Genomic DNA, 11,284 nt, shown 5'->3' on the forward strand with positions numbered 1-11,284 from the left:
CTGCATGCACTTCACTTCACAAAAATGTATCGTTTAAATGCCTATGTAAAAGGGAATAATGGAAATATGGGCCCTGCTACATGCACAGCACCTGCCTGAGAAAACTCAATCCACACAGAGTTGGAAGAAATGGAGTTTGCCTGTGAAGTAGGCCTCCTTATTGAATCTTGGGAGTGGTTTCCCACAGGCCAAGAAATGGAAATGTTATCAGGCTGATTGACACGTTATTATGTCACTGCATTCCTAAGTAAAAAATCTATATAAAACAGACATTTTCTTACATTAAAAATGTAACTACTACCAAGATAAGTATTTAAAACGTTCTGCTCTCCGTAAAAACTTGACCTGCGTAAAGTTCCAATCCTTTTCCGTCTGCCAGTGTTTGTCCATTTATCGTTTTCACAAGCCAACGTTAAACCGTTTCACAGTAAACCGACAGCAGTCGCGAGCACACAGTGGCATGACATCACAGACTTGCAGCGTCCCTAGGAATCCTTGGCGCATTTTTCCTACCATTCATCTGCAGGGTCCTGGTGGAATTTGTCTTTGTGCCAGAGACTATGGGGAGACACAGTGGAACGAGTCGGATCGCTTGAGGCGTCCTTCTGCAAAGTGGTGTGTGCTTGAGCACGAGCGCGCGTGCTTGCGTGCGTGCGGTAGGTCAGAAATAACAGCCGTTTTGCGCAGATGATATAACGTTTACTGAAGTGCCATCTCAAAGCGACGATTTCACGTTTACGGGGGCCATGAACCAAACAATAGAGCCCAAAAAATATAAAGAAATAAACGAACATTTAAGCATTAAAGTCTAAGTACCCAAGTGTGCGGAGTCGGGGTTCTGGGGGCAGGGGTGCTCTAATCAGGATTATCATAATATAATTCACCACGTGTACATTACGTAGTTTAGACTGACACAGTGCGACTTTTCATGCTTACTGATAACAGCGCAGTGACTGGTAATGCTATGCATTCTTTTTTTACAAATAATATTTCATTATTGCAATCAACTGTTGGAAACAGAAGTAAGAAACCAAACAACACCGGTAGGGTGGCTGGCCAGAGGGGTCTTTCAAAGACTCTTTATGAGAAAAATTAATCTGCGTCCTCAGATTAATTTTGGAAAGCGCATTAACGCCAGCGCTCCGGACTAATCCAGACCTGAAGCAACTCCTTGAACAAGTTTAAACCAGCAGTATCGCTCGCCTGACAATGACAAAAGATTGTCTTTGACGGCGGAAGTCGTCAGATACCGCAAACTTTGCGGTAAAAAGTTCAACCCTGAGAATGCATAAAATATGAATTGGCTTTTCAATAAATATTTAATTGCTTCCCATGAGTTTGCTGTAAAATTGCATGTTTTATAAATTGTAAGTTGGAAAATATGCTTTTCAAAGGCAAGATAACCAAATGCAAGCAAGATCAAAGAAAAGTAAACAGTGGCAATCATTTTTCAGCCAGTTTGTGGGCGAGACATTCTAATTTATGGACAGGTCGTTTTGATAAGTGATAATTTACCAGCTCGCGTCGTCGTCGCCATCGCGTGTAGAATGATGAGCAGAAGCAACCGTAATCTTCCGTTCCACCAGTCCATCTTTCAGAGAAAAAGCTCCGTCCGTCTCGTTCTGTTTGGACACACTCGCGTTGTGGTCGGAGATAACTTTTTTAGCTCTTGAATGCAGCTGCCATGCGTGGGAGACGGAGGCAGAACCTGTGCCGCGCGCTCCTGCAAACCCGGATTGAGGGATCCCCTTGGCGAAAAGCTTCTTGCTGCAAGTTTTTTTTTAAAGATCCTCACCCTCTCATTCAGTGTCCCCCTATCTCATACTCGCTCGCTCTCTCTCCCTCCCTCCTCTCTCTTTTTCCCTCCCTCGCTCTCTCTCTCTCTCCTCCCCTGGGACGGTATCTCGCCACTTGGGGGTAATAGATGAGAAACGGTGCCTCCAGAGGACAGATGTCATAAATCACGCGCGGCTTTCTGGCGAGTGCTCCTGCACACCTTTATTACTGCCTTGTCTAGGTAGCTCCTGCATCTCTGATTATAGACCAGAGCTGCAAAATGTCCTCCCTGCTCCTTCAATTTTTGCTTTCCGGTCTGATAAGGTGGAGCCTTTTATACTTTCGTTTTTGTATGTGAGAACTGGGCACCTGCCCTAATGAAAACATGAATAATGCCATTATCGTTACGCCGACATAGGCTAAATGTGTGAAACTAGGCACTCTGAGATTGTAATGTCCAGTGATTCATGACAGTATCACTGGAATTAGCAGGTAATCCCAGAATGTCCCCAGTATAGACACAAGTGTCTGGCAAGATGTGTCCTGGCCTGGGTAATTTTGTCTGATATGGTTTATAACCAACAGTGTTTTACAATGCTATAACATGCATTCCTTGTCTTTTTTCATTATGTTAAAACCTTTTATGTCAATATACATAAATGTCACTTCTTTTACATGAGAATCAAGGAAACAGGCTACAAAAGACCAATGAACCCGGGCATGAGCACAGTGAGACAGTACTGACACAGGCATGTGGGCTGAAGCATGGACACAGAGAAATAGACATGACAGCACAGACTCAATGACAGTACAGACCCAGACAGCACAGACTCTTACAGGACTCGGTACAGACTCTGAAACTTCTGTAAGAAAACTGAGCACGAGGGTTCGAAGCATCTGCAGGGCTTGTGAATGAACACAGGGGTTACAGCACTGTTCAGTGCCCTGAAGTGTGCTATTCCAGAATTTTCTCTAGGGCAGGTGAGGTTATCTCTCTCAGCACCGTTTTATCTCATTCCAGTTTCAACGTCTTTCCAACGTTTTTGGGCAGTTTCAAGCCGCAGCCTGATGTTGTTATGGCTGGAAGCGCCCTCGCGCTCACAGTGCTCGACAGCAGAAGAAGAACCGGAGGCGCCCGCTGACTTTGGATCAACATTCGCAATGACACAAGCGGGTTCGACTGTCAGCAGCAGCCTCCACAGAGACAACATCAGTTTAACTGTTAGAAACAACCTCTACAGAGACAACCTCAGTTTAACTGTTAGAAACAACCTCTACAGAGACAACCTCAGTTTAACTGTTAGAAACAACCTCTACAGAGACAACCTCAGTTTAACTGTTAGAAACAACCTCTACAGAGACAACCTCAGTTTAACTTTTAGAAACAACCTCTACAGAGACAACCTCAGTTTAACTGTTAGGAACAACCTCTACAGAGACAACCTCAGTTTAACTGTTAGAAACAAACTCTACAGAGACAACCTCAGTTTAACTGTTAGAAACAAACTTGACAGAGAAAACCTCAGTTTAACTGTTAGAAACAAACTCTGCAGAGACAACCTCAGTTTAACTGTTAGAAACAAACTCTACAGAGACAACCTCAGTTTAACTGTTAGAAACAAACTCTACAGAGACAACCTCAGTTTAACTGTTAGAAACAAACTTGACAGAGAAAACCTCAGTTTAACTGTTAGAAACAAACTCTACAGAGACAACCTCAGTTTAACTGTTAGAAACAAACTCTACAGAGACAACCTCAGTTTAACTGTTAGAAACAAACTCTACAGAGACAACCTCAGTTTAACTGTTAGAAACAAACTCTAAAGAGACAACCTCAGTTTACTGTCAGCAGCAACATCTATAGAGACACAAACTGGGATTTAAGGTCAGAAATAGCCTGCAGAGAGACACATCCTGGGTAGGTTATGCAATTCCTTAATGTGCAAGAAGGATCTGGAAGAAGCATGGATATCTTAGCGCACCATGGGCAACAGACATCCTCAGAAAGGCGTCGGGGGCTTAAGATGAGACAATCTCGACAACAAAATCCTCTAATTAAAGAATTAACAAAGCTGACATCAGCATGGCCCATGTCACAGAGAGCCTTTGTGTCCGAGCCAAGGAGTGCTCTGTGAATCTCACGAGAAAAGGAATTAAGGAAGAGATGGATAAACCAGAGCCTAATTGAGTCATAACAGAACCATGAACCTTCATTTTCAAAATCTGAAAAACCACAATGCCATCATACAGCAGGCATTCATATTATTAACAGTTTAACAGTTTAGAATCAATGGCATTCAAGCAAGTTTAGACACTTTTTCTTCATATCGCTCACTCAGGCGTACACACACACTTTCCAGATTTCCAGATGACTACTGAGATGAAGGGAGAGAGAGAGAGACTAGCTAAGTTCCAGAAACGTGCAAATTATTTGGCGGATTGCGGTTTATCCCTTGGGTAAACAGGAGCGCCGGTCCCCCGCTCCCCCTCCCCAGTACACACTAAGCTGCCCTGAGTCCGCAGCGCATTCCTGGCAGCTTTTAGCAGATAGTTACCAAAGCGCCGCCCGGAGTCTGAGTTCACTGTGAGAAATACTCCAACTCATCAGCTTCCTCTCATCACTCATACCCTTATAGCCTTAAACTGCTGCTTGACCATGTAGCCCTCTCACCAGCACATAACCCTTTCAGCAGCACATAACACTCTCACCAGCACATAATCCTCTCGCATAACCCTCTCACTAGCACATAATCCTCTCACATAACCCTCTCACTAGCACATACCCCTCTCACATAACGCTCTCACTAGCACATAATCCTTTCACATAACCCTCTCACCAGCACATAACCCCCACCAGCACATAACCCTCACCAGTGCATAACCCCCACCAGCACATAACCCCCACCAGCACATAACCCCCACCAGCACATAACCCTCACCAGCACATAACCCTCACCAGTGCATAACCCTCACCAGCACATAACCCCCACCAGCACATAACCCTCACCAGCACATAACCCCCACCAGCACATAATCCTCTCACATAACCCTCTCACTAGCACATAATCCTCTCGCATAACCCTTTCACTAGCACATAATCCTCTCACATAACCCTCTCACCAGCACATAACCCTCTCACATAACCCTCTCCAGCACATAACCCTCCCACATAACCCTCTCACTAGCACATAATCCTCTCACATAACCCTCTCACTAGCACATAATCCTCTCACATAACCCTCTCCAGCACATAACCCTCACCAGTGCATAACCCCCACCAGCACATAATCCTCTCACATAACCCTCTCACCAGCACATAATCCTCTCACATAACCCTCTCACTAGCACATAATCCTCTCACATAACCCTCTCACTAGCACATAACCCTCACACCAGCACATAACCCTCACACCATGTCAGCAGAACATAACCCTGTAACTCTGTCACCACAGCATAACCCTCTCGCCACAACATCAAACTCTCACCCTCTCACTATTACATGTTCTTCTGAGTGGTTTGTAGGACAATAAAGCACCAGGAGTTCCCCATAGATTCTGTGACTGAATGTAGTTGATTCTCTCCACTCTCTCCATTACCAGTACTGACTCTCTCTTGTGCAGAAGACACTAAAGCAGTGAGTGGTTTGGACAGGTGGAACAAATATTTATATATGAAATGAACCAAATGTGAATCAATAATGCATGCAAATACATATTTCACTCTAGGGACAGTGCCAGTGAGGTGGATATTCTCTCTTTTGGGATCGTGGTTGTCAAAGCGTGCTGCTTTTTCCCCTGCTCTCGAGTGCAGAACAAGTCAGAACAGGAGTGCGGCCCGTCTCACTGATGAAAATATGCATCTGAAGTTTCCGAGTGATGAGGCTATAGAGTTTCTCCTCCAGCCAGAGACATGATTTATATACGTTAAGGAGAAAGGAAAGGATCCTACAGCTTTTAAAAATGTCTCTTCAAGAATATACTGTTCAAACCATGTAGAGACAGTTCTCTTACATAACAGGCCTCTGATTTTCATTGCCATCTCGCTCTGTCCAATGTGATGTCACAGCTCAGAGGCTCTGTCCCTGCAGTGATGCGACACCACAGCGGTCATGATTCCTTTATGAGGTCATAGCTCTAAGGCTCTGTATGAAGTATGATGTCACAGCAGAGACCCTCTGCTTCCTTTATGATATTATAACTCAGAGGTCCTGTATACACTGTTACGTCACTGTTCATACACATTCCCTCAACTCCCTGTTCCTGGCACAATTTTGTGGGCTTTTTTTTAGTTTGTGTTTTATCAAACAGATGCAGGTTAATACTTTTATGTGTTTGGACTGGAAAGAGATGAGGAGATAAAGAAGGTTAGAGGGAGGGAGAGCCAGGCCTAAAACACCAAGCCAGGTGGAAAAATTTGAAGAAAAAAAAACCTCCATCAGAAAATAGATGCCAGTAGTCATTAGTAGGTGAGTTTGTCAGAGAATAGCGCAAGTATGACCTAAGGATCTGTGGCCTACATGTGTCACAGAGCATAAAGATTCATGTCTTCATGTGCTGTAGACAGCCCAGAGATTATATACCAGCTCTGCTCACATCTGCAGATATAAACCCACATGCTGATACATACTGGTTTTGATTGCCTTTGGAGTCTGTTATTGGTGTTTGTTAACACGAGGACAAGAGTTTGTCAATGAAAGTCAAGGAAGCCATTATGAGGCTGAGAAATAAGAAGAAAAAAACAGTAAAACAATAGGCTTACTGAAACAAACTGTTTGGAACAAAGTCATTGGCACAACTTTTGTCCACATGTTGAGACATGGCAATAACAGACTCCAAAGGCAATCAAAATACACTTTCTTATAGATGCACTACGGCAGTATTTGAATACACCTGAGAAGCCAAGTGTCCAATTACTTTTGTTTCCCTAAAAAAGGGTGGGGGGCTATGTAAAAAAAGGGGATGCAATTAAAATGATCCCCCTAGAGGGATCATCCGATATGAATATGAATGTGCATACCATGAAATTAGAGGCGACAGTCAGCACTTTAATCTCATAGTCGTTGTTTGATTTCAAATCCAATGTGCTGGAGCACAGAGCCAAAAAAACTGAAATTGACCCACTGTCCAAATACCTACGGACCACATTGTATGAGTATTGTATTGTCTTGTGAATATTATATCAAGCTGCTGGGTTTTTAAAGCCAGTGAAAGTAACTATTTCCCAGATATAGTTTTATACATTAGTATCCTTTTGAAAATAATTGAATAATTCTATATTAGTATTTGTCTCTGGAATATTATGTTGATGAAAATTCCTGACTGAAGAAAGGGCCAGGTGGAGAAGCGCAGTCAACAGCTTTACCACTGAGTGAATAAAAAGCAAAAACCAAAACATATGTAAAGTATTTTAGGCTTAATTGTATATTTAGCTTAATCATACTAAATAATTGCCAATGAGGTAAGACAGTTTTACTCATTTGAAGATTTGTCAATGAGGTAAGGCAATGTCACTTCTTTTCACTTGACTGTCAGTCAATACAAGACGATATAGTGTCTGTAAGAGAGCAGTTACTGTGTGTGAGAGTGTGTGTGGGCATAGGTGTGAGAGGGTGAGGTTGTGTGTGTGGGAATAAAGATGAGGGAAAGGCAGTGGTCTAGATAAAGACCAAACATGGCAGACTACAGAGACGTAGGATGATAGCTTGTGGCAGTTACAGTCTCAGATGTTTAGTAATGACTGCGCGGTAAAGGGCCAATGAGTCAATGTTGCGTTCTAGTTCACGTTATAAGAACTGGCACCGGTTTCCTTGTATCCAGTGTGTGTCACACTCCCAGGCAGGGCCAATTCTAAGCATAGGCAATATAAACAGCTGCAAAGAAGAGGCAGCCGTATGACCGGGGCACCAAATGAAGGGGATGAAAATGCACCTCTGAGCAATAACCCCCCCTCTGCTCTGTTATCTCTACCTGAACCTCCGCCCCACGCTTCTCACCTAGGGTGTCACAAAGGCGAGAGCCACGCTCCCCAGGAAGACAGGGGTGAGCCGGGATAGTGGTAATGGTGGAGCGGTGCAGAGGGGCAGGTGGGCGCGGATGGAGAACTCTTTTTCTGTGGGGTGAGATGTCAGTTAGAGTTGGGAGGTGGGGTGGGGGTGGTGGTAATGACAGTCATTACAGCTGCTGGATGAAAGAGATAATTAACATGTAGGATCAATTGTTTTAAATTAGCAGCTCAAACATTCGCCCCCTCCGCCATCCATCGGCACATCTCTCCATCCTTCCACCCTTCGTTCTCCTTCCCTGCCTCCCCATTTCCACCCCTCCCTCCCTCCCTCTCTCCCTCCACAGCTCTTCTCTTGTTTTTCTTCCTCTTGCTCCTGTGAAGTTTGCATTCCACATCTCCTGTGCACACAGCGCACAGCGTCCCCTGCACCCGCTACAAACATTCCTCTGACTCCATCCTCTCCCGCACAACCCAGCACTCTTATACCATCTGCTCTTTACTGTCTGCTCCATCCTCTCCCACACAACCCAGCACTCTTACACCATCTGCTCTTTACTGTCTGCTCCATCCTCTCCCACACAACCCAGCACTCTTACACCATCTGCTCTTTACTGTCTGCTCCATCCTCTCCCACACAACCCAGCACTCTTACACCATCTGCACTTTACTGTCTGCATAACGCATCTGCGCCCACTGCCTTCACAATACCTTTACTCAATATACTATGTGTCAATATCAATATTGTATGTTTTTGCAATATACCTGTCGTCGGTGACATATGGTAGTATGTTTCAGTGATCTGTCCTCACTATTTTAGTGGCATTGAGGCATTTCCCCTACACTGTGTTCACAATATATCAGTTTTTTATAATATCTATCCCTGTGCCGAAAATGTGTTTTGATAATATCCTTGTAACTAATAAAATATATGTTTTTATAAAATATCTGTGCTCAAATTAGATTTTATACACAAGTAAAATTTGATTAGATTACATACGCATGAGCTCACATTAATATGTGACTGGCCCTCTCAAAATTAGTCGTATTGACCCCAACATGAGTTTAAACTGCTCGAAAGAGGAGAATGGTATCTTTAGAAAGCGTACAAAGTTATCTCTCTAATCCAAATATCAAGGGAGTCGTGTCCCATTTCATGAGTGCCACCAAACCATGTTTTTGAGAAAAACCGCTTCAAAGTTTTGTCGTGAGCTGGCAGTCACGTGAGGCTGGGAGATTACCGACACTGGGCTAACGAAAATCCAGGGCTATAACTTGCCATCTTATGTATAAACCCCTTTAAAACAATATTTTTACTCTGAACATTTACTCTTAGCTGGCTAACCTCAAAACAATGCACAAAACAGGTGTTACTTTTACTTTGACATGTTGCGTTTAAAAGCTTACTCTGAATTTGACATTAACGCATGCAGATTATGAAAGCCAAACAAAATGTGCTCTAAAAAAATGAAGCTGAAAGCCTAAAACGGCCAAAAATCTAAATTTTTACATAAACTTTGATTTATGTGAAATTGCCCATTGTAACTTCCTGACTGATTATGATAGAGTGGGTTGTTCACTCGCATGTCTATGCTTAACAGTAATTCTAAGAAAAAAAGAAGAATTTTCCTATTGACCCACATTGCATCTGCATGAGGAAAATCAACTCAAGATGGACAGATAGTGATCTACAGTATTATTGTGTTTGGCCCATGGCCCTAAGCTCTCTGAGCACTATGCATGGTTCTTAAAGGATGCATCACTTAGCTGGAATACTTTCTGTGTCTACAAAACCATTACATCTCTATTACAATAAAACAAAGCACAGTGCTTTTTTTAGTCTTGTTTTACAGTATTGGTATATTGTATTTCACAGAATTTCATATTCAAAAATCTTTTGTGTGTTTTTTTGTTCTTGATTCAAATGTGCATGATAAATGCAGTTAGACTTAAATTTAAATATGGATTAAAATAGATAATGGCAATGAGGCAAGACAGTTTAACCATTTTTGCCAATGGCGTAAGAAAATCTCACTTCTCTAGGTAAACAGGAACTTAAAGCAAACAAATATTTTCTACTTGAGGGAAAATGTTTTAAGAGATTGTTAAGATGGTCAGTTTTGCATTGTTAGCGTGAAGTTTAGAGTTCAAAGTTTCCATTTGAAACGTGCTGGGAAATGACCCTTAAACACATCACCTAAAAGCCCATGTACTGGAGTTTCAGCTTTCCGGCAGGAAACTTCACAGAAAAAATAAGCACCTCTCACGTTCCGGATCAGCCGGGTTTGTGAATCAGCGTTTGTGAAAACTGATGCATCTGCACTGAACGAAGCCAGGGGACCTGTTGCTTCGGAAGGCAGCTTTAATGTCGATTTGCTTTATCATGCAAATATAGAGTAGAATGTGCCTCGGCTGCTGCCAGGACGGACCATTACCCAGCATGCACAGGCAGCGGTGTGATGAGGTCAGGAGGCAGAGCACCGGCCACGCCCCTGTTGAGTGGGTGGGGGCTCTGGGTGGGCCTAACGTGTGTCACTATTAACTGATCTCTTTAAATACACAGGGCACGTGTCCCCACCTGGGGACATCCGTATCTGAGCTCAGGATTCAGAGTTGGGCTGGAGTTCTGAAAGCGGACATCGATGACACTGGCTGACGCCTAGCAACCTCGCAGTTCCTTGCCTTGAACTCGCTCGTTATGGCCCACCAGAGCTGGTGTAAAGAAAACAGATGTTCACCATATTTGTACTCAGACTAACAACATTAGCATTTTCCGCAATTTTTCAAATAAAAAAGAAGTAATTTAAGATCTATTTCTGGGCACAGAGGAGCTCATAGACATTGAGCGAAATAGAATGTTCACAAGTGGATACATATGATGTTCTAACCTGTGATGTCACATGAACCCATGAATGTGGCGGAGAGATCAGAGATCTGGGGATTTCTTCTCGTTACACCCCTCCCTCCACATCTGGCACTGAACCTCACCTGAAAGAGGGAAGAGAAGGAGCGAGGGAGCAAGGGAGAGAGGAAGGAGAGCATGACTGGGCAGGAGAGGGGCGCGTGGCAGTGAAAGACAGCGTGCACAAACTCGTCCCCCTCTCCTCCTCTCCCCCTCTCCCCCTCTCCTCCTGCTCGCAGGGAAGGAGCTCTGAGGCGATGAGTTTGAGAGTCTGCTCACATTCCCTCTCCTCAAACACACACACCTGTCCACTTTCACCGCAGGCTCAGACAAAGGCATGCCAGGAACGCCCCCAACTCCCCAACACACACACACACACCTGCACACACACACACATACACACGTGCATATACACACAGGCACACACACACACCCGCGCACGCACACACACATGTACATGCACAAACACATGTACCCGCACAGAAAAAATATTCTCAGATACAAAAATGCACACTCTCACATACTCTTACTCACATATACAAACACACGCACACACACACATACACCCTATAATACAACCCCTCGCACACATACACACACACACAT

At 43.7% G+C, this 11,284-nt stretch overlaps 1 protein-coding gene across 2 annotated transcripts in view; it reads right to left on the bottom strand.

Moving 5' to 3' along the window:
- The window catches only part of col5a3a (collagen, type V, alpha 3a), a 70,250-nt gene extending 68,427 nt beyond the window's left edge, over positions 1-1,823 (bottom strand). For both annotated transcript variants that reach the window (XM_061224358.1, XM_061224357.1), the window contains exon 1: positions 1,516-1,823. In XM_061224358.1, coding sequence (XP_061080342.1) covers positions 1,516-1,591 — 76 coding nt within the window. In that variant the 5' untranslated portion in view covers positions 1,592-1,823. The remainder of the gene's footprint in view (positions 1-1,515) is intronic.
- Positions 1,824-11,284: the final 9,461 nt, after the last annotated feature.

This window comes from Conger conger, chromosome 16 (assembly GCF_963514075.1).
Source record: "Conger conger chromosome 16, fConCon1.1, whole genome shotgun sequence".
NCBI classification, from domain to species: domain Eukaryota; kingdom Metazoa; phylum Chordata; class Actinopteri; order Anguilliformes; family Congridae; genus Conger; species Conger conger.